The sequence below is a fragment of the Triturus cristatus genome, chromosome 2_2 (genome assembly GCF_964204655.1).
Source record: "Triturus cristatus chromosome 2_2, aTriCri1.1, whole genome shotgun sequence".
In the NCBI taxonomy this organism is placed as follows: domain Eukaryota; kingdom Metazoa; phylum Chordata; class Amphibia; order Caudata; family Salamandridae; genus Triturus; species Triturus cristatus.
Genome location: NC_140582.1, coordinates 332,914,017 through 332,938,575, shown reverse-complemented (window position 1 = coordinate 332,938,575; position 24,559 = coordinate 332,914,017). Strand labels below are relative to the sequence as shown.

Genomic DNA, 24,559 nt, shown 5'->3' with positions numbered 1-24,559 from the left:
GCAACTGCTCTAACGGGAATCCAAGAACACCCATGCCACGAATATGGTAACACAATCAAATACAAACATACATTACCTAACAGGTGTGTCGAGTGAGCCCGCTCAGCACCAGTATATATTGCCCGTGGCTCTAATCACATACTACATCAATTACATAAGGCTAAGGAGCTTTATAGGCAGAGCCTGGCCTTTTGTCTTCCGTGATTGCTGCTTCAGGAAGGCTAATGACTGCCAAGTGTAGAGCCTTGACCAGGGTTGGATTGGGATAAAAAATCGGCCCGGGCACAGATTAGTTCACACTGCTGAGCCACACATGAATGCAAGTGAGGCCACTTCTGATCAGGCCCCCTGCCCCCGCTTAATCAGCATACATTAATTGGCCGGCCCAGCGAGAGAAAGGGAGTGATACCTCCGCCCATCTGCCTCTAGAAAGGCCACTCAGGCACCCACTGGGCCGCTGGCAGCATCCTAATGATCCAGCGCAAGACTGAAAAATGGGGAATAACATTTACCGATACCCTCCCTCCGTCGCAGACCCGACATCACACTAGCTCATTCTCACACGCAGTCATTGGTGGGGCCCATAAAACCAACACTCATACCTCTCTCTCACGAGTCTGCACACACAGGAAGGATGAGTAATTCAAGCGCTGGACATGTGGGGGAAACACCTTATATAACCTATAGGGAGAGAAAAGTTATTTTCCAAAATATACATTAACATCCTTCGCCTATAGATCCCTAATCCTAAACATCAAGGCACTCCACCCACTTGGTCAACAGACCAATGTTGTTGGATTGGTGATTTAGAACCAGCTAAAACACATTTTAAGATTCAGAATCCTTATTTCCCTTAATGAAAAACCACAAACTCACATTTCTTGTTAATCAATATTTGTTTATCTAAATTTTCATAATGATTTATATTTGCATTTGTCTCGTCAAAGTTTATAATTTCTAGATCGATTCAAGTAAATCGCAGAACATCATACTTACCTAATCTGGCTATTTGGAGTCCTCTAATTCATTGGCTCTGCATAACCAAATTTTGTCATAAATTGTCGGAAAAAAACAGGCCAAGGCTCAAAGTCCTCTGCTCAGCACGTTACAGTCCCCAATTTATCAAAGGACCAGAAATCGTGCAAGCATCATTCATAGCCCGTGGATTTAGAAAAAGTTTGCAGTCATCAAGCGGTCGGGCAGCATCTGGACCATCAGGAAAGGCGTCACGAACGTAGCCATGAAAAAGGAAGAAGTTAGAAAAATGATGATGTTGTACCCCTCCCTATTCTACTACCCTTTTTATAATAAAATCAAGTTAAAGAAGATACAATTTTAAGCTTTAGGACAGTCGTGATTGGCTGGTTGGGATCGTCCGATTTTTATTCCCAAATTCTTAGTACAGTTCGAGGGGTGAGGTCATTTGTTAGCGAAGTGTCGGCTTGTTCCGGTTTACTGTAAGGTTGATTGTTCCCCTGTCTTGGCGAACCTCCAGATTCACATCCTTGACCGGGAACATGATGAGCAAAGGTCGCTAAGCAGTTCAGGATATTTCTCGCACATGCGCAGCTCACTTCGCGCCTCATGAGACAGTGGCCACTTCTGTGTGCGATGTCAGCAGCCATATTGGATTTAGGCCCAGATGTCAACTTAAGCGAAACAAACACAAAAGAATAATTAATTCATAGAAATTGTGATTCTAATGTTAACCCGTTGCTAATCCCTCAATGTGCTTGTATTGATCTAGCATATAGCGACATTTAAAGCTATTATGTTCACCCTTTTCGATCCTCCTCGATGATGCAACATCACAAAGCAACATATATCATGCAGTATTCTATTACCACATATACTATTCATTAATATGCGTACAGATTTTAGTTAATAAGAGTTATTTAGCCATGCAAAATAGCAAATCCCATGTAAAGTTTAAGTTTTAAAAAGGTTGATTAGTATACATGCAATATTCGTTTAATATTATTATAGTTAATAGATTACATAATTAATATTTTCATGCAAGAATAGAGGAGGTATACAAAATTTTGCACTACCTGCTCCATCACCAACAGAAACAAACTGCCCCCAGGCTGCCTAAAAAGCAGCCACAGCTAGAACTTGGCCACCGGCACTTCGGCCACTTCCCGAGTGCCCGCGTTACCAATCCGACCCTGGCCTTCAAGCTTCATTTTGCTTATGTTTTGGGATACTCCTGCTTGGAGCCAGCATCACCACTATCTACTGTAAAGGCCGGAGGCTATGTTTTCTTTTCAGGCAGAAAATTAAATTTGAAAAGGAACCACAGTTCCTGGACCTTAGAAAGTGGATCAATATCCCCTGTCTGGAAAACGACTATAAACATAGGACCCAAACCACCCCACTTTTTTTCCAGTTCCAATTTATTCTTGACCAAGTAAGAATGTGCTCCACACAGTACTCGGACTTGTTGTGATCCGAGGCTGCTGTCTCTCTTAGCCTGTCTCAAAGAGGTGCTCGGACATCAGCTCTTCAGCATGTGTACAGATGTCAGGTGAGGTTTGCCTAGCTCCTAGAAGCCTGTCTGCCTACTTGGAGTGAAGGGAGAATGCGTGGTCCAGCAGGAGGAGAGACTGCCAGCACCGCCATAGTGGAGGGCCCCACAATGGCCTAGAAGCCCATTACTGCCAAAGAAGAGCAACCATCACCAACGATTGTCCTGCTGATGCTTCAGCAGATGTGAGGTCGCTGTAGCGAACTTGTGCCTCTTAGACCATGTGTCCAGGAAGCGCGCACTGCAACAACTGCAGAACTGAGCCTGGTTCTGACCGACAGGTAAAAATACATGACTTTTGAGAAAATGAGCGACTGTGTTGCTTTAAAGAGATAGAACTGTACATTGAAAGGAGTAACGATTGCTGGTACGAACAGTTTTCAAAAAAACAAATTGAACTTACCAGTGGGTCCCTGCATTTAGTGATTACTTCCATAACCCGGTTAGTGACGCGCACATGTGCCAGTTCTCGCCCATAATGTGTCCTTTACTGCGACTGCGAGGTCACTGTCCAAGTGTAGGACCTGCAACCGCTGTCTTAGAATGCTGTAGTGTGGCTGGAGATGTGTTAATTTTGCTAGGCAACTGTTGTTGGCGTGGGAAGCATACTGATTGGTTACACCCCCATAGTAAGTTGTTGAACCCTATAGCTAAAGTCCATGACTGTGTGCTGCATTACGTTTTGCTTTGCTGTTGAAACACTTCTCTTTTTACTAAGACCAGCACTGGGCTGGACAATACATTATTTTATCTGTATCGGTGAAGGGTTTAGATTAAGGACAGGAAGAAATGGCGCTCTGGCATGTACGCTAGGAGTGTAGGATGAGGTTGAATGTGCACGGTGCTAACAGGTCAGGGGGGAACAAACCCAAACAAAAGAACCCCTGCAAATGTGTAGGTGAAGACCTACACAGTAAATATAGAACAAAGTCCTGTGCACACGTATAAGGATAGTGGTTTTAGTGTCAAAACCAAAGTAAAATAATTCTTCTTGGTGAAATTATGAAGGTTGACATCAGGAGTATCATAAATGGGGATTTTTATATCAATCCAGATCAATACAGAAAGAACAAACCAGCCGACACGTGTTTCGTCACAACGTGGTACAATTGTGATTCTTCAGGGCTGTATGTTTGGCAAAAGAGCATGGCAATCGCAATACCGGTGCTAATTCCGACCCGGTAGTGACACGGGTGAAACAAAATGGAATGTCGGGAAAGATATAAGTGAACCTTCCCTGCGTCCCCAAGTTACTGGGATACGAATGAAAAGACGGGTACATCCGAATTGAAGGCAATCTGCGCTCCAGAATCCTGTGTGTAGGATTCACGCTGTCCTATCCAGAGTAATCACATGTCGGCTGGTTTGTTCTTTCTGTATTGAACTGGATTGATATAAAAATCCCCATTTATGATACTCCTGATGTCGCACTTCATAATTTCAGCAAGAAGAATTATTTTACTTTGGTTTTGACACTAAAACCACTATCCTTATACGTGTGCACAGGGCTTTGTTCTACATTATTTTATCTATTGTTTGACTGTTGAGTTAAGAGTCCTCCACACTACCTCCATAAGAAGCTTATGATTGCTCGCCCTGGTTACGCTTATAGCCAGTGCCGGCACTGGAATTATGCGGCAGGGGAGGGGCAAATTATGCGAAAGGTTAAGTAAATTATGCAGCAAGAAAAAGCAAATTATGCAGCATAATGCGGCTCATTTTGTAATGGTATTACTACATTATTTTGACATTTTAAAACTTGTGAACACTGTCTTCCCATCAGATGCACCTCATTAGAACCATTTAATATACAAATACAGAAATAAGCAACAAAAAGGAGACGAGGTAACTTTTGCAAAGGGCCTTCCTCTGCACGGCAACGCGTGCGAGACTGCGTTTTTAGTAACTTTTGAACCGTTTCAGCTAGAAACATTAAAAATAAAATAATGTGCAGATTATGCAGCAGATAATGGATTATATGGCAAATGCGACCGATCCATAGTTATGGAGAAAACGCCGCGACGGCACAGTCACATAATTTGAATGGCCCTGTTTATAGTCAAGTGGGTAAAGGGTATACGTGGCCAAGTAGGACAGCCCCTGGGTCTCCAGGGGCAACGACCCCAACCACCATCGTTGTGGTACGTTAGCCCTTGCTTGCTCTATAACACCCACCCCCTCCCCTTCAGTCGTGATCCGACACTTGGTGTTCTCTGGGCTTTCTCTCCTCCCTCAGAAAAGCTCAGCAATTTGTCAGGTCACTGAAAAGCGGCGCCACTCGCCAAACAATGGAAGTATTCAGCATAATCCTTGAACGCTTTTAAGATGCATATAGTGGCTGCTTTACCCTATAAAATACAAAGCATTTCGCGAACCCCTTACCACGGGCTCAAGGAGTGTTCTAAAGGTTTATTCTATCTTTATTAGGAAATCATCCCAAGGGTGGGGCGGTCATTTCGGCAGACTCCTATGATTTGGTGACGACACCTGTAGAGCGACGCCATAACCGCACCTATCCTTGGAGCCTGAAAATAAATACTTCGCGGGGCTCATTTCAAGGAATAATGAAATGTACATAACTGTATGTCCCACAGCGGTGAGCTGCTGTCTTTTTCTTTTACGGGCCTAGTGTAGTAAAGCATCGCCATCTAGTGGCCACGGGCGTCAGTGTTACTTATGCTGTAAAATGTTGAGGAAGGTGCTGACGTAAAATAATTAATGAGCTAGTAATGACCGACAGGGGCAACGTTTCTTGGTACCTATTAACCAGCTGATGGGAGTTCACATCAAGAGACCCCCCGAGATGCCGAATGTAGCCACTCATTAGCGAAGATTTTTTTTTTTATATTCCAGCGGGCGATGCTGTTACAACTGTTCTTTTTACAGTGATTGAGTGGTTGCTAAGGGAACCTGTCCAGGTCTCCTGGCTACAGCACAGATCCCCACATGAATATTCCACGAGGATTCGACGTAAACATCAATGCCGCCAGCGATGGGCACGATTCACTTGACTGATTTGCGAGTACTTTAATGCGCCGAGAAAATAATCAAGATAAAATGATTTTCCTGGATGAATGCACTTGCATCGAGAATGCCTATGGAAAACCTTGTCTACCTTTCTTGACGCGAACCTGAAAAGTTTCACAAAATGAAGTCTCACTATTTGCTGGTTTGAAAATGCTTAATGACTGAAGTCCTAGTTGCTCCCAGTGCCAAGGAGTTGCAATAAAAGAAGACCCTGATGTAAAAGGAAAACAAGCATTTGCAATGCAATAAGTCTCGCATTTGCGAGAGTTTCAGCTATTGACATTGTAAACAACAAAGCCTTTTATTTATGTGTTTTGAAAATTTGCAAGTGGTGCGTAAACACGCAATTTATACTTGTAGTCCTTGCTTACGAGAAGCAAGGCTGGCAGTAACTGTGCCTCTTTTACTGCCAGATTTTCTTCTCGTAAGCCAGGACTTGTGGTGTTCTCAGATAATTAAGAGACAGGAACACGATGGGATGAAGAAGCAGGTAAGGTTTATTGCACCTCAACCACCAACAGCCAACATCACCTGACTAGTTAGAGAATCTAACACAGGAATTCTAACATGAACGTTCTTAAAAGAATGCTCAGTATAAACCTATATACAGGTTCTAAGTGTGAGCAGAGCAACCAACCAATATCACAGGACTATAAGTACAAAATATGTGCTTACGCACCGCTTACAGGATTTCAAAACTTATAAATAAGAAGCATTGTCATATATAATGCCAATAGCTCAAACTCTTGTAAATGCAAGACCTAATGCATTGCAAATGCTTTTTTGTGAAGCACACAACTCCAGTTGCATCAAAACGTACACTTGTCTCCGAAAATGAGGGCGGGTTCTAAAACCCCCATTTCAAGTAATATTCACACTGAGTGAGCATGTGGCTGAACTGAGTGCTTACATAAACTAGCCAAGTCCAATTCCCTCTCTTTTCCTTTGTGCCGCACTCTCTTACTTGTGGAATGTTGCGAAGGTCATCACTAAGGCAACTGCTGACTAATCTATACAAAGGAATGGCCTCTGCAGAGCCAATTGTCATGGGGTTTGTGGTTTCAACATCTGCAGACAACACACAAAACCTGTTTTGGAACGAATACTCTAGCCATGAAAACAAGATCCAGTTGAAACATTCCTCAATGGCAAGTCAAACTTGGATGGAAGTAAATGATGTAAACCTGAATGGAAATAAAATGGAGGAGCTGCTGCTAAACAAGGCTACCAACATTTGTCTGACAGAGATCCTCCCCATCTCCCTGAACAATAAAGACATCTGGTACAGCATACATGCTTAGTTCTCATCTCCATCACTATAGTAGAGTTAACACATGGCTCACTTATTGTCTTATGTAAAAACGGTATTGAGTGCCGAACATGGCTGCTCAGCTACCCTTCCACGCTCTCAGAAGAGATTCCATGACTCTCATTTAAGAATGCTCTGCTAGCTCCCCGGGGAACATCAGGTTCAGTTTAAAGATCTCACAGTAGCCCAATGGCCCCTTGGGCTTTTATTGGGCAATTTCTGAATTTCTGATTAGTATCGAAAGTGTGTACAGTCCTAAGAAAGAGTGCCTTCAGATCATCAAATCGCCTTCTCACAGGGACCAAGAAAACCAGAAAGGTTTGATTTGGAGACAGGGTGCCCTCCTACATTACAGGCAAATTTTAGAATATATTATCCCCTTAGATTTAACAGCGTAAAACCTGTGTCTGGATTTTAGAAACAAAAAATCGAAAACTTTTATCTCCATTAATGACCTAGCTGGACTTGCATTCTACGAAAAGCTGTTGTCTTCCAGTGCCAAGAAGGCATATGTGGGGATAACGGCCCTGTAGGCACAATAATATACACATTAAGTAAAGTATGGGGGTAATTGAGATAGTTAGCATTTTGATGGCAATGCATGGTACCCTTTGCATTTGTGTTGCCACCCCAGCAATGACTGGCATACTGTTGGGCCTTGTGCAATTGCTGCCACCACAGCAAATGCTGCTCAGATATGGCTTCTGATGGGCATTGCTGGCATAAGGTGGCCATCACAGTGTTTGTTGGATACCCTTAGATTTGGGCGGTATACCTGCCATGTGATGGTAATCCATCAGTGTGTAGGGTATATTCATCCCATGAGGGACAGTACCATATGTCACTACTTGACAAGTTGATCATTAATAACCAAAGTCATGTATTTACTAAAACTCAAAACCTAAACTGGTATTTGGGGATTACATGTATAATTTTCAGAATATTATAAACTTTAGTTTGCAAGAATCTGAAATTAAATGGTGATATTTGGGACCAAATTATTGTAGTTCCAGAAACTATTAACTTTATGCTTGGGTAAACGTTATTGAATCTCCACAATTATTTATCACTGATATTATTTCCTTGGTGCTTGAGGACATTTGCTGCTAAGACTGTTATCGTATGATTTATGCGGCGCAATTAATCATCTATATTCATAGAGCTTTTTATAATATTTCTACAGCTACTGCTGTCTGAGACCAGAATGTGTATGATATGGGATTTGTCTGTTCTCTGTACCCGGAGGTTCTGTGATACCTAAACAGTAGCTCCTGTGCATGAGCCTTCGAGATCTCTCTGGGATGAGGGATAGCTCTGTTACTGGTGACCTGAGATTCTTAGATCTCTGTGACTTTTCATTTTCCCACCATGTCCCCCTGAGTAGATTCTCTGTCATAATATTTGACTTAGAATCTACTGTGGACAGAGACCATAAGGACATTAATATAAGTGAACCATATAAGTAAAGAAAGATGCTTTATGCATCTGTAAAAGTCATATGTGGCCACAGCAATTGCATAGCCTTATTATTTGGACTGCATAAAAAACTGATGGCTTTTTAGCCAATTTGTAGGGACTCTGGTGATAATGTGTAGCGTTGCCACCATGATTTTCAACATTTTTAGTAAGAGAAAGTATGACAACACTCTGCTGGACTGGTGAGGGTGTTTTTGGCATTCCATCAAAGAACTGGAATAGTTCCTGGGTGCCCATTCAGAATCGCCTGTGAAGTCTAGAGCTGTTTTTGGCTACTTTAGTTGAAAATCGTGCTCTAAAATGCACAACTTGGTCCCATTTTCAGAAAATGTTCCCACATAGAGGACATCCACGAGACCTTTAGGGGATGTCAGCTTATTTACTTTGCTTAATCATTGAGTTCTGATGCAGACAGCTGTTTACACCCACCACTTTCCAGGATCAGCAGCTAGCACTGCAGGGTGCAATGACACTGAGCTCTCTCTGAGTGCGGGTGACTTATGGTTAGGTGGCTGTGCCCTGAGGAGCCATCAGCTGACATGATCTCGGTGACAGTATCTGTAAAGCGGTCAGAGCTGCAAGGCCAATCAGAGCTGTCGGGCACTGTCTGTGAGAGAAACAGCTACATGTGGGTAGGGGCAGTCTCCCTAAGATCGGCGTGGCATGCTCAGTGCTATAAGTGAGAGTCCCAGTGTTCCCGGACCGTAGCAATGCTATTTGGGTACTGCTAGTGTACAGGTCTAGTGGAATTTGTTAAGTGCATGTATAATACAGCTGAATAGCTGGTACTGCCCCAATATGTTAATAGGAGCAGTATCAACAGAGGGCTTGCTTGTCTTAGGGCCTGTGATATATAGCCAGTAGTATAAGGACAGTGACGTCACTAAGATCAGTTCTACAGGACCAGTGTTAACAGGCACAGCGCCGGGTTAGCGCTACAATAAAGCTGCTACAAGGGCATGGTATTGTCAGTACGCAGCCCGTGTGTATTGCTGCTGCTGTCTCTGCTCCTCCTGTGCCTTTTAGGGGCTGCCCCCTACACCTCCTCCGCCCTTTGTGCTGCGGCTGGGAGAGGACAGCCCTGCCGGCCCCGGGAGGCAGCAGCCAGCGCGAGCAGTTACGGGAGCTCCGTGGCCCCGCGGAGGGAGTAGGCCTAGCGCCGAGAGAGGAACCTCCTGCCGCATCCTCCCGCCTCCGTTGCCACCTCTCGCAGGGTTTTAACAAGCCAGTCAGACTCACCGGGTCAGCGCTGCAGCTGCCCAATGCGTGTATCTCTTGCTCTGTAGGCAAGCATTACCGAGGCTGTATTAAATAAATAAATAAATGGCCACAGGGATCGCCGCTAGTTGCTGTTTGGGAGGTGTGTTCATTACTTAGTATGTAAATGTAAAAAACAAGAAAAAGGCATGTTTGAAAGGGAAAAAAACGTTCTTCATAAACGATGGCTCCTCGTAGCATACCGCTTCTTCTGAGCCGTTGGAAGCTGTGAAACAAAGCTATTTAAACAAGCGTCCGCCATTGCAGAAGCTTCTATTTTGCGCTCCCTGTCAGTTAAGCCAGCGGGAGGCCGGTTTCAACAAGGGCAGCTGCTCGCTTGTATTTGTAGCGCGCCATGCGCACTTTCCCTTTAAAAATAGCTTGTTCTTTCTTAAAATACAGCCGCCATTGTCAGTAAACTAAATAGTGCTCACCCACTAGATAAAGCATGCTGTGGAACGAGCGTAGTAAAAGATCCAGTCCTTATGGGCGGCAACAAAAGGAGACGGGGCGTTACCGAGGCGGGACTAAGAAGCCTCATTATAAATCGGAAGCCAGCATTTACCATGGACGATGACGCCAGCCAATGGAAAATATGGGCGGGGCTTCCACACCACTTCTAAAAAATACTCTAATACAGCATGCCTCGCAAAGCGAGCAGAGTATGCGCTGCAACGCTAGGAGAGACCGAAAAACATTCTCTCAGTGGTGACCGTGATGGTGTTTTATGGTATGAGATTGTAAGTTGACAAACCCAGGTTTTTTAGGTGGACTGGGGCATGACGGGTCTTATACCCGTAAGTAATTAAAAAGTGAGTTTGAAACGGGTCCTCATCTGGCCCAATGAACATGTCCTCAACGTTTACAGGCAAAACACCGATCTGATCGATTTCTGACTAATGATTGTAAACACCATAAAATTATCCGTATCACCAATGTAGTCCCTATTTATATTTCAAGGTATACTTCATCTTGTTTCAAGTTTTACTTCATCTTGCATCCTGTAAGATTAATTGCTTATTCTACGTGTTTATGTAGTTAAAAAAATTATGTAATTCATCAATTAAATAAAAGCAGCTTATAGCTCTTGTACAGTGAATACAGTGAGAAGAGTCGTCACAAGGTGTCCTGGTGAGTTCAGGTTGTGGGTGGGCAATGCTGGAAATGGAAAAATAGAAGTGCAGGTACTCTGTACCAGAGTACCTGCTTGTTTCTGAGAAGTGCCGGTACTCTTCAATGAAAAGTATTACTTTTCTCTTGAGAAGTGCCAGTACTCTTCCTCGCAAAATAAAAAAGTACCGGTACTCAGTACTGGACAGTACCGGACCATTTAAAGCACTGTGGCTGGGGGTTTATGACTGGGCCTGACTGAGAGCTCTGGAGCTGAAGCTGAAGGGAGGGCGAGTTTCCAATACCGCATGTCAGTGGGGTTATGAAGGTGGACATACTACAAACATATCCAATGCTCAGTCTCTTTGTAGAGCACACTAAGTGCTGGTCACAAAAATGACAATTGTAATTGTGGGAAAGTGTGTGAAGGAGGTGCACAGCAATCTGCGTATGTACAGCATTGTTCTGAAAGAAAGCATAGTGCTGACGGATGAGTGGGTCAGTTCTGTGTGTGGGTGGGGGTGAAGTGGAGAATATGAAACTGATCATGAAGAAGAAGTGCAAGAATATATTTGCTGACAAGGAAAGTGATGATGTTTGAGATGTGCAGATGGATGATTTCTCTAGTATGTGGGCCGAAAAAGGGCGAAAGTGTCTGAACAGAGAGACTGCAGTGGAAAACTGTTTGACGGGGTAGTAAACGGGTGAATGAGACACATTGACGACCACTACTCTTTCCACAGACCTTTGTAATGTTTAGCTCTGTTTTATATTTTCATAGTTTAACCCTTTCGCTGCTAGGCCTTTTCCCCCCTGTGCTAAGCCTTATTTTGGCTATTTGGGGTAGTTTGTGCTTAGGCCCCTGTAACATTTTGTCCACGTAAGGTATCCACGCCAAATTTGCGCCCTTTTCTTCCAACATCATAGGGATTTTAAAGGTACCCAGGGTTTGTGGATTCCCCTGGAAGGGACCCAGAAATAAGCCAAAATATAGATACATTTTGGGAAAAATGGGGAAACAGTGCTGCTGAAGAAAGCGTCTGGTTTTTCCCCTGCAAATGGTAGCAACGAATGGTTTGTGGAGCTGAAATCGTCATCTTCCCAGCTTTCAGGGACAAGCAGACTTTTGTCAGAATCCAAATTGTTTGTACAGTTTTGGCATTTTACTGGGACATAGCCTATTTTTGCTACTTTTTGTGCTTTCAACCTCCTTCCAGTTAGTGGTAGAAATGGGTGTGAAAGCAATAATGGATCCCAGAAAGCTATACATTTCTGAAAAGTAGATAACATTTTGAATTCAGCAAGGGGTCATTTGTGTAGATCCTTCAAGGTTTTGTTTATAGAAACTAACAGTTGAACATTAGAAAAATTGAAAAAGAGTTGAAAAAAACATCCATTTGTGCTAACGTTTTCACCTGTAACTTCTTCTAAGTATGACAGATGTTTGAAAGCAATATACCATTACATCCACTGGACCTCTCTGGTTGTGGGGATATATAGGACTTGTAGGTTCACCAAGAGCCCGAGGAACCCACAGCCAATATAAAATATAAAGAGTGAAAAATAGGTATCAAAGACACCTATGGATTTCCAAAATGAGAACAGAATATAGAGTTTAGAAACAGTAGCTATTTGCACATCTCCGAAATTGTGGTTACCCATACTAGCCTGTGAATTGTAGGACATTTTCAAAGTGACTTAATTTTTACACATTGTCTCACATTAGGAAGGCAGAACTGCATAGAAAGTCAATAGGTAATAGAAGGTGCTCTACAATTCTGAGTTCCCCTAAGTCTCCCGATAAAAATGGTACCTCACTTGTGTGGGTAGGCCTAGTGACCGCGACAGGAAACGGCCCAAAACGCAACATAGACCCATCACATTTTTACAGTGAAAACTGACCCTTTTTTTGCAAAGTGCCTAGCTGTGGATTTTGAACCCTAGATCTGCCGGCACCTAGGGAAACCTAGAAAACCTATACATTTTTGAAAACTTGATACCCAGAGGAATCTAGGAGGGAGTGACGTTTGTGGCTCTCGCCAGGTTCTGTTACCCAGAATCCCTTGCAAACCTCAAACTTTGTAAAAAAAAAAACAAACACATTTTCCTCACATTTCTGTGATGAAAAGTTCTGGAATCTGCATGGATCCACAAAATTCCACCCACCTCGCATCCCCTAAAGTCTTCCGATAAAAATGGTTCCTCACTTGTGTGCGTAGGCCTAGTGTTTGCGACCGGAAACGACCCAAAACGCAACATAGACACACCACATTTTTACAGTGAAAACTGACCCTTTTTTCGCAAAGTGCCTAGCTTTGGATTTTGAATCCTAGCTTTGCCGGCACCTAGGGAAACCTAGCAAACCTATACAGTCTTGAAAACTAGACACCCAGAGGAATCCAGGAAGGTGAGACTTGTGTGGCTCTCTCCAGGTTCTGTAACCCAGAATCCCTTGCCAACCTCAAACTTTGTAAAAAAAAAAACAACACATTTTCCTCACATTTCTCTGATGGAAAGTTCTGGAATCTGCGTGGATCCACAAAATTCCACCCTCCCCACGTTCCCCCAGGTCTTCCTATAAAAACGGTACCTCACTCATGTGGGTGGGTCAAGTACCTGCGACAGGCAAGGGCTGGGGAAATGCTGGGTTGTAGGAAATTTGTGTCAGCCCGGTCATCCCACAATTTGAGAAAAAAGTGATTTTTTTTTTCCAGCTAAAGTTGAGGTTTGCAGGGCATTCTGGGTAGGAAAACATTGGGGGGTCCATGCAAGCCATACCTCCCTGGACTCCCCGGGTGCCTAGTTTTCAGAAATGTGTGGGTTAGGTAGGTTTCCCTAGATTGCCGTCGAGCCGGGGCCAAAAACCCAGATGACCCTCCTTGCAAAACCAGGTTGTTTTGTGAGAGGTACTTTTGATGTCTCCTTAATACATTTTGGGCCCTTGCCTGCGGCGGGTAATTGGGCCACCCACACAAGTGAGGTTTAATTTTATTGGGAGACCTGGTCGAACGCTGGGTGGCAGGAAATGTGTGTCAGCCTGGTCATCCCACAACTTTCCCACACAGAAATTTGAGAAAAAAGTGATTTTTTTTAGGTAAATTTGAGGTTTGCAGGGGATTCTGTGTAGGAAAACATTGGTGGGTCTACGTAAGCCATCCCTCCCTGGACTCCCCTAGGTGTCTAGTTTTCAGAAATGTGTGGTTTGGTAGGTTTCCCTAGCTGGCTGCCGAGCCCGGAGCCAAAACCCCAGGTGACTCCCCTTGCAAAACCAGGTCGTTTTGTGATAGATAATTTTGGTGTCTCCTCAATAGGTTTGGGCCCTTTGCCTGTCACGGGTACTTGGCCCACCCACCCGAGTGAGATACCGTTTTTATCGGGAGACCTGGAGGACTGCTGGGTGGTAGTAAATTTGTGTCAGCCTTGTGATCCCACAACTTTACCGCACTGAAATTTGAGAAAAATATGATTTTGTTTTCAGCTAAATTTGAGGTTTGCAGGGGATTCTGGGTAAGAAAACGTTGGTGAGTCCACACAAACCTTACCTCCCTGGACTCCCCGGGTGTCTAGTTTTCAGAAATGTGTGGGTTTGGTAGGTTTCCTTAGATGGACGCTGAGCCTGGGACCAAAAACGCAGGTGACCCCCTTGAAAAAACAGGTTGTTTTGTGATAGATAGGTGGGCACCTGTGTTTTTGGTCCTGGGTTGGCAGACATCTAGGGGAACCTAAAAAACCCAGACATTTCTGAAAACTAGACACTTGTGGGAGTCCAGGGAAGTGTGGCTTGCGTTGAGCCCCCCAACATTTTCCTTCCAAAAATTTGCTGAAAACCTCTAGCTAAAAAGTCACATTTTCCACTAATATCTGTGTGGGAAAGTTGTGGGATCACCGCACGGCACAAATTTCCTACTACCCAGCATTCCCCTCAGTCTACCGATAAAAATGATGCCTTACTTGTGTGGGTGAGCCAAGTGCCTATGATAGGAAGGGCCAAAAGCGTGTAGAAATTGAGATGGGGCCCAAAGCGGGTCTAAAAGGGAAGTTGGTTTATACGTTTTTCGGCTGACTCTACTTTGGGCATCCACACAAGAGAGGTATCATTTTTCTCGGGAGACCAACGGGAATGCTGAGTAGTAGGAGAGCCAACCTGATTGCCCTCAGTTCCAGTAGGTAGAGTGATGTGAGAAATCTGCTCTTCTGAAGAGCAGAAGCCTGAAAATGCGCTCCCTACCTTAGGTTGGGAGTGTCCGTTACAGCCGTGGACAGGGCTGTGAGGGAGCAGAGAGGTCTTCCTTGCAAGAGGTTCTCCTCTCTTTCCCTCCAGCTCAACTGTGCTGAACTGACACTGTGGATCACAATGGATTTTTCTTGATCCCCTTGATGGTGAATCCACTGCCGGCGAAGACACCATGTAAGAGCCTCTTATGTCTATGTGGCACGAGTGAACAGGAGGATGCGGAATGCCAACAGGCCAAGCAAACTAAGGACCTTCAGTACTGAGACTTGAGCTCTTATCCAAAACATCAGAATCATATCCCAAAAATCCCATATCCTCTGCGGAGGAGGGTAAATTCTGAGCAAGATGACTTTCAGTACCGCCTGTAGGAACAAGAGTCACTGAGAGGGCTCAAGGTGAGATTAGGGCAACTGATTGAAAAACTCAAGTTGAACAACTGGGAAACTGTCAACTGCAAATGATGAAGCACCAGCTCAGACACCTATGCCTAGATCAGCCAGGCATCCAAAAACAGGAATGCTGTGAACTTCAGCTGACTGAGATGGGGCCCCAACCCTGCGAATACCTTTCTGAAGACTTGAGATGCTGCTCCTGTCAATCCAAAAGGAAGTACTGTAAATTACCCATTACAGACTCTAAAAGTATTTCCTGTGATATTGCAGGATTGGAATGTGAAAGTGCGCATCCAACAAGTCTAAAGACTCCAGCCAGTCTTTCAGCTCCAGTGATGCAGATTGGGGTGTACAAAATCTCCCTACTTCCACGGATAGAGTAATTTCACAGTTACACGCACATACACTCACCATACACTAGGGCCCATTTCACTAACATACACTCAAATACTCCACCAGCATTGAACCTGTGGAAAGAAAACTCCTAAACTCCTAAACCCCACATCTACACCGAGGTCGATAAGACCTAGCTATTGCAATTGTCATAATCTAAACAATCTATACATCAATAATCAAATAGAGTACTCAATAATTGACAAGAAATAATCACCAACACCATATTTAAAATTATGATTCTTTATCTAAAATTAGTCAAAAGAAATTAATCAGAATAAATCATTTTCTCATAATTACCTATTTTAGCTAAATGTCAGAATGGGTCATCAGGACAAGTCTCTCAGTAGAAATCTCCCAAGTCACCGTCCTCTCAGCATCGATCTTCACCAACGAAGGTTTGGGAAGCAAAATCCCGAATGCAATGAATGCAGACCCTCTCTAGTCTAGTATATTTATAATGAAACTTGCAATATTAAAGAAACATTAAATGTTTACACATCCGCCGAACCGCTGAGCAGAGCGAGCAGGAAAGGATGTAGCATCGCTACATTTGGAAAATCTCCGCTCAGGAAATCACAAAAATAAAAAGACAGAACAGGAACCAAAAATAAAAATTTATCCTTTAGCAACCACATTTCTTCAGCGAAGACACAATGCTCAGAGTTCTTTCTTAACAGTTCTTTTGTCCTCCAAGGCTGTCCAATACATCTGGAAACCTGCCCAGAACTGCTGCTGTCCTCACGGAAAGTTTTAACCAGGCAAGGACTGTGATCAAATGTGTTCAGCAAGGCCTTCTCATCACAAATTCTCACTCGAGGCCAGGCTGCAAACGGCGGACATGTTTGGTTAGGCCAAAATGGACCATCTTAATTAAAAGAGACAAAAACAACGTTACCACAGCATAGTGATTAAACAGTGTTAACCCCACTAATACCCTTATGTGTATGTAATTATCTAGCTTTAGCAACACAGGAAAGCATTAATTCAAAAGCGTTTCGTGCTTAAAATAAACAGCACTCAGCAACGTTTATTTAATAAAACATGCACACTGTTAATAGCAACACATACGCGTTCCCACGTGTAGTTCTCTCTTGTTAATACGTACATACATATTGGTAAGTAAAACACTTACACAAAACAAATAATTAGTAATTAATAATTAATAATATTAACTTATGACAAATAGACAAACCAGAGCTTCAAAACCCTATAGATTTTCATTAGAAAATCCTGCTCCAGCAATCCCCCCTTTGGTGATTTTATCACCAAATAACCCAAAAAAAAAATTTAGTGAAATTTAGTCCCATTTTAGGAGAAATTGGAAATGTCTTTTTCCTCCTTACACAACACTACACACCAGACACTCTTTCATCATCCCTCTTTGTTTCTAAGTAGACACTTTCCCTTAATTCTTCTAATTCAATTTCTTGTGGTTCTCTTTTCAACCTTTTATTTCTCTTTTCATTATTTCTTTTAATTAATTTCTTTTTCCCTCCCCTGTTTTTACAACACAAACACACCAATCTCAATATCAATAAAGCAACAATTATACAAGTTAAAGGAAACAATATTTTACCTATAATAGTACTACCTATTTTTGCAATAAAACTCTTAACAGCTATCACCTTATTAGCTAATTTAGTCCAGATACTTTCAGCTTCAAGTGGTACTAATTCTTCATGCAAATCAGTAATATTTTTGATATAGACCTTCAGGTCTTTGCTTTCGTCTGGAATGTAAGTGCAACAATGTTGAACTTTCAGCATTCCACAAACTCCACCCTCCTTAGCCAATAGAATATCAAGAGCAAGTCTATTTTGCATAGACATAGCACGCACGGCAATTAGTTCCGTATTCACCAAAAGAAACCCTCCAGCGGTATTTGTCGATAAGCGATCCACCACTGTTGACAGTTTCCGAATCCCATTAGCATTTAAAGAAATTCCCACTGCTGGAATTAAAGCTCCAAAAATGTCACCCACAATTTCAGACCAAGTTTCCCTCTTGAAGCGCATTAGTAAATTAATATGTTCTACATCTTCTATTCTATCTATATGAAAAATCTTTGGAAAAACCAGGCCCACATAACACGTGCCATGCCAATGGTCAGGCAACTTGTAATAAGCCTTGTTCCCACAAACATAATACACTCCTGGAAAAATTGTATCTTCTCCACCTCTGAAACCCCATCCTGTTGCAATGAAGTATGTATCATGACATTCACTAGTCCCAACAAAATATGTATCATATTGGGTTTCCCTCTTGTAATGCACAGCTTACCCTTCTGTGGTGCATCTAAAGCTAAAGTTGGACTAGCTCCATTTCTCAATTCTTTTCCCATCTCAATGTCCCAAATTGTCTCACTCACTTTATATTTCCCTGCCTTTTCATGCATACTCAATCTCCTTTCCTCCACCATGTTCAGGAAAGCTTTTTCCTCTTCTTCCAAACTACAAGTTAAATTATTCTTAAAAATGTAATCTAATGTTAATTCTTCTTTCTCAATAAAAATCTCACCAAAAATGTTAGCTTCTTTAGCTGGATTCAGCTCTTTGTTCATTGGCAAGTGCCCAAAAATACTATCTTTGTTAGACATCTTATAATCTATTTTCCCTAACAAATAAAAAACACTACTTAATACACTACAAGAAATTCCATACGTAGCTGGTAAATGGTGATAAGTAACACCCTCTGAAACGGATGCAGGTAATTGCATACAAACGTAGCAATCCCTTACTTCCATTGTTTTCACATATTCGTATAACAACTTTGAAAAAACATTAGTAGAAAAATCATTAATTTACCTATCTTTATGCATGTAAGTATTACTAATTCTAGTTGGAACTACTTTTTGCGAATTCTTTTCTACATTTGTCTCATTCTCAGTATGTATTTCAAATGTACCTATTGAAACTCTAAATGTAACTAATAAAGCTAAAATACCCCATAGTAGCATTAATAATCCAGTACAGCAGCAGCACATTCTACACCATCTTCTTAAGAAGGCACATCTACTTTGATTATTCTCTGTTAGCCATTTTACTACTTTGACCTTGTCTTTTGACTTAGCCTCTACTACTCCACTACTGTAATTTTTCAAACTTTGGATTACTTCAGACAGCTGAATTTCAGACTTTCTCCTTTTCACTTTTTCCAAGTGATTTCTTCAGTTCACTCAATTTGGATATTCATCACTTTTCACTCCTTCTTCTTCAGCAACATCAAATTGTATCAGATCATCAACAACATTCTGTGCATCTGACTCTTCTCCAATGTCAGTCAGGATAACTTTTAAGATTCCAACAGATTCTTCCTTTTCCTCAACCACTTTTCTCAAGATCCCCTCCGGATTATCTCGAGTCACTGTTTCTTCTTCTCCTTCTTCAGACAGTGCCACATAAGACCATTCCGGTGATCTGTACTTTTGGTTGGGTCTTCTAATTCTCTTTATTTCCTCAGGTTCTCTTGACTCCTTTTGTTCCTTCCTTTTTACTTCGTTTTGACTCGACACTTCATTCACTTGTTCAGCTTTCGATGTATTTCCTCTTATCAGTCTGTATCTCAGCCTCTTTACTCTGTTGTTAGGCCAAAAATCTCCTCTTACGACCTTTTTCGGTCTTGTTTCTGTATTATTTCTTTCTCCAATCCAAGTTCTCTTTCTCAGAACTCGACCCTCTGATTTTCCATTCTCACTTTCATCCGATTCTGTTTCAAATGCCTCTTGTTCTTCAGCAGTTTTCTTTCGCTCCACAGTCTTTTTCACCACTATTTGAGACTTCCCTACTTCTTTCCCTCCTCGGGTCTCCGACACGCAATCTTCTTGCTGTCTACTTGTCCCTTCACCTAGCTTATTAGAAGTGTTCCCTACACCTCCTCGGGGGTCTTCCGCAATCTGTCCCTCTCTATCTTCTTCTAACCCTACTTCTTCAGATATAATCTCAAGTGGTTCTTCAATCTCCTCCTCTTCTGATTCAGGAGTAATTTCTGTGGAACTGCTCTTTTCTTTTCTTTTTCCTCCACTGCTTTTTGGAACTTCAGGCTCTCTTTCAGAATCTGATCTCCTTTCTGAGATTCTCAATGTTTCTCTTGAACTTGAAGCCTTTTCTGCTTCTTTTCCTGAACTTTGATTTTTTCTCACTGGTTCTGGATCTTCATCATCACTGGAATCTGACTCTTCAAAATACTCTCTACCAGTCCCATCCTTTGGGTTTGGAACTCTCAGAGTATGACTCGCATGCACCCAGTTTTTCACACCAGCACACTTCACTGCAGTCGTCGTAGTTAGAATGACTTGTCTTGGTCTTCCCCACCTCGGAACCAAGCAATTTCTTCTTCTGTGAACTTTAATCCTCACCCAGTCTCCTGGACTCAGATCATGAGCTTGCTTCTTCTCAAGTGTAGTAGCTTCTTCTCCAATCTGGTGAAACACAGAATGGACTGCGTCAGCCAGGCCTTTACAGTAATCCAAAATCATGTCATCAGTTATTGTCATCAACTTATTGACAGGTACATATGCATGTCGCATTGCACGTCCCATTATGATTTCGTGCGGACTTAAACCAGTAGTTCTATCTGGAGTAGATCTAATAGTCATTAGCACTAGAGGCAAGACATCCGGCCATTTCATGCCAGTGGCTAAGCACATCTTACCAATCCTGTTCTTGATTGTGCCATTTATCTGCTCAACCACACCAGAAGCCACTGGTCTGTATGCACAATGTAGCTTCTGCTGTATGCTTAATGCTTCACAAATCAAACTCATGAGTTCATTATAGAAGTGTCCACCTCTATCAGACTCAATCGTTACCGGAAATCCGTACCTAGGAATCAACTCTCTTAACAGTAACTTTGCCACCACCAATAAAACCTGAGCCTGGGACAGCCTCCTGAACTTGTCATTTCTGAGGAAACAATTCCGGATCCTGAGATCGAGGGTCAGCCGCAGATTGCCTTTCTTAGGAACAAGGAGATACAGAGAGTAGCACCCGATCCCAATTCTGGCTCGCACACTAGAATTGCTGCCCCTTTCTGCAGTAAGAACTCTACCTCCTGCTACAGGATGCGCATGTGTTCTTCGGAACCTGAAAGAGAAGGGCAGGACAGTTGGTGAAACTTGCCGGAAGAAGAAGATCTAGCCCTTTCTACAATTTGTAGGACCCTGTGGTCCGAAGTGTTGGCCTTCCAGGCCTGTAGAAAAAGGCCTGCACTTCCACTGACTGCCATGTCATGCTCCTTCCTGCTGCTTCCCTGTGATATGGAGTAAGAAGAGGAGGGAGGAAGCTCTGGCACAACCCTTGCCTTTCCCTCTGTATTTCCGCACAAAAAGCAACGTTCCTTTGTTGTTGCTGACCTGGCTTGGAGGTTTGCAACTTCTTTTGGAAATCCCGGCAGAAGGAGCTTGGGCTCATGAAGGGATAAAAAGTTCCAGAGGCAGACAGTAATCCTAAAGAACCTACCTTCTTTGAAGCACTGTAGAGCTGCATCTGCTTTTTGACTGAACAGTCTTTAACCATCAAAGGGCATATCTAGAAACGTGTTTTGCAGACAGGATCCACAAATGGCACAGTTTTGGCCATTGATCTGGCATGATGTCTGCTGTGTGTAGGCCAGCCCACTCTATGTATCTATAGGCATTCCGCCCATTTATTCATTTATTTATTTAGTCTAGAGGTTTTATATAGCGCTGGCTGGACCCAGAGGTATCGGAGCGCTTTACATGGGTAAGAAGGTGGTCATGGTATAAAAAATAATTCAACAGCATGGAAAATCAACATGTTAGCAAACTAGAAACAGCTAGAGTTTACATAAATCAAATAAACAGATAGAAAGAGTAAGGGCTATATACACAAGTAAGACATGGACGTGGGAGATCAGATTTTATATAGTGGTATGGGAAGGAGAAAGGCATGAATGGCAGCAGGGAGTAGGAGGAAGGAGGTTAGACGTGAGAAAGGGAGGAGGGAAGCAGAGGGGGAAGGTTGGTAGAGGGGGTAGTGGGAGGGGGTAGGAATGACTGTGAGAAGGAGCGAATGACAGCAGTGGGTAGGGAGAAAGTTGAGCTTAGTAGAGGAAGGGGATGGGGGAGGAGAGAGACAGTAGGAAAGAAGGGGGGGACAGAAAACTGGAAGGGGAAAGGGCGAGTTCAGGGCGCTGCTTAAGACCCCCAATATTTATTGAGGAGGTGCATTTTGAGGTATTGTTTGAAGATGGTCTAGGAAGGGTTGCATCATAGGTCTTTGGGGAGGGCATTCCAGATGTTTGAGGCATTGCCGGACAAGGAGCGGGATTGAGTGGATTTCTTTTTTTGCAGGGGAGGGACTAGGAGGAGAGCGTCGGTGCTTCACATGGGTCGTGTGCTGTCCGCTTGGCAGATTTTGTTGGCGAGGTATGGCGGTGTATTTTGATGGAGGATTTTGTGTGTAATGCAGGCAGTTTTGTAGGCTGACCTACCTTCGATGGGGATCCATTTAAGGGTTTTGAGGGTTGGGGAGATGTGGTCGAAGTGTTTGCAATCGGTGATGAGCCTTGCTGCAAGGTTGAGCGCCCATTACTCACCACTTCTGGAACGAGATCCTTCAGATGGTCCGGGAGGTTTGGGATCACCATGGCTGCTGTGTTATAGAGAGCATGGATATAACTCCATAACAACTAGGCAGCATTAAAGGAGTGAAGGGCTAAGCTGTTGCCTGTGGTTTACAGGCATTTGGATTCCCTTTCAGGAGGCCAGGTTGGAAAAGCCCCAGGATTGTATTTGTCTACTACTAGGTTTGCTGGTTTGGGGTGAATAGTTAGGAAGGCTGAATCCCCTGGTGCTGGTCGATACCGACGAGTAATACCCCTGTTAACCACCAAACATAGTTTTTGCCCATGGCTCCTTCAGGGAGTCCCTGTGAGCCTTATTGACTAGTAGCAATGGTTTTGAAGTGGATGGTGCCACCTGAGGATATTTGCTCTTTGCTCGACTGTAGGTCGTGGTGAGTCAAGGTCCTCATCTGCTTTTGTGATAACCAAGTGGAAATCCAACATTTTTGGGGGAGACGGGCCTGGATAGGGTCAGTGCTATTATCTGGAGAAGCATCTACCCCACTGACCTCTTGGAGCACAAGCACATCTGAAGGCAGGTCCAGAGTCCCTGTCGTCACCACCTTGCGACGCAACATCTGAATCAGCCCCCATAGTGCGGGATAGGGCGTATTGATCTTCCACTAAAAGCATGTCCCTTTCCTGGAGTGATGGATTTTTACTGGCAACAGGCATTCAAGTGAGGGTTGCAGCGTCCTTTTCAATGCCAAAGGCAGTGCCACCATCAACACTGGTGGTACCATTGTACACAGAGTGGGCCGGTTTGCTGAACAGAGTCCAATGCTGGTGTTGGACGTGGCATAGGGTCACACTTGAATGGAGGTGACATTTCCAATGGGTCCAGTCTTGAAACCGGAGGGTGAAGTAGGGGTCCAGAAGACAGGAGTGGCGCCCCTTAGAATCCATATGGCCGTGCAGGCATCCTGGTAGCTAGGCCGTATGGACCTTTGACTGGTCCTATGGGTGCTCCAGAGAGGTCAGCCACCCTCCTTAAGACATCCATCATGGCTTGTGTGAAGGCTGACGTATCCATCCATTGAGCCAGGTACTCCGAGAAAGTGGGCACTGAAGCAGATTGTGGAGGTGAAGATGGCAGTGCATGATCAGGGGCCGCTGCCACCTCCACCATGGGCATTTGACTGTCACACAGACCACAGGCCTTGAAACCAGACCTCTTCGGAGGTGACATGTCATATCTGCACCGACTAAAATACTGTGAGAGAAAACATTCTCCAGCGACTGTGAGAGAACGAAGTTCTGGGTGCTTTGAAAGCAAGTGAAAGTAGCCATCAAAAACACAAGCAAGGGAATCCAGACCCAACCGTTCTATTATTCCTTAATTCTGTTAGAAGATGAACACGCTAACAACTATGAGTAATATACAAGCGTAAGACCCGCATTGCTCTGTTGGCCAAGGCTCGCAAATAACTTTGAGGAAAAACATTTGTTTTAGAAGACCGTGTTTGAAAGGTTTCAAATATGAATTAATTCTGCAAAAAAGTTGCTGCTCTGCATTTTATATAATGGTGCTTAACATGTGATGTATGTGGTCTGCTATGCTCCTTTGAGATTCATTCACTTACCTCTCTTGTTTGATCCCCAGGTGTCACTAATCTGAAAATCTTAAATGGAAAACAAAAAGGCGAATGTCCTTGAAGAATATCTGTACCTCGATGCTTCTTTTGACCATGAGGGCTGCCTTTTCCCCCTCCATACATCCATATCCTTGTTCTTGGTGGCATACTGTGACTGCAAAGCGCTGAAGACTGTCCTGGTACCCTCTGAAACCTGCACGGCTCGCCAGCTGGCAGGCATGGACCTTCTCAGAAACCTGCAGTTCAGCATCATCTCCCGGGGAGAGCTCCCCCTTGTGGCCCAGAGCTGCCGCCTGCCTGCCATGGTTGAGAATCACAGGAACTTCTGCCGGGCCGGGCTGGCTGTTGTGCTGAGGCGCATCATAAAGAAAGCCTGTGAAGAAGATCCCGGAAAGAAGGATGTCTCTGAACTTTTGGGATTTAAAAACACGTGCTTGAAGGCATGTGCAGAAGTAAGTGCATTCGTTTGCTGCTTGTTACAACTAGGACTATCACCCACAAGTACACACACAAAAAATCTCTCTCTCATTTTGGTACCGTATGTAGGTCTGTCCTAAGTCAAGAATACCTTATGATTGTGCTAAAACTGTGTGTGTGTGTGTGTGTATATAATGTACTTACAGGGGCTTTCAGGCAGCCCTCTTCATCCATTGG

At 43.5% G+C, this 24,559-nt stretch overlaps 1 protein-coding gene across 3 annotated transcripts in view; it reads left to right on the top strand.

Moving 5' to 3' along the window:
- Positions 1-24,559, top strand: part of GSTCD (glutathione S-transferase C-terminal domain containing) — an 841,775-nt gene that overhangs the window by 42,260 nt on the left and 774,956 nt on the right. For all 3 annotated transcript variants that reach the window (XM_085641409.1, XM_085641407.1, XM_085641408.1), the window contains exon 2: positions 23,914-24,357. In XM_085641409.1, the coding sequence (XP_085497535.1) occupies positions 23,938-24,357 (420 nt within the window). In that variant the 5' untranslated portion in view covers positions 23,914-23,937. The remainder of the gene's footprint in view (positions 1-23,913; positions 24,358-24,559) is intronic.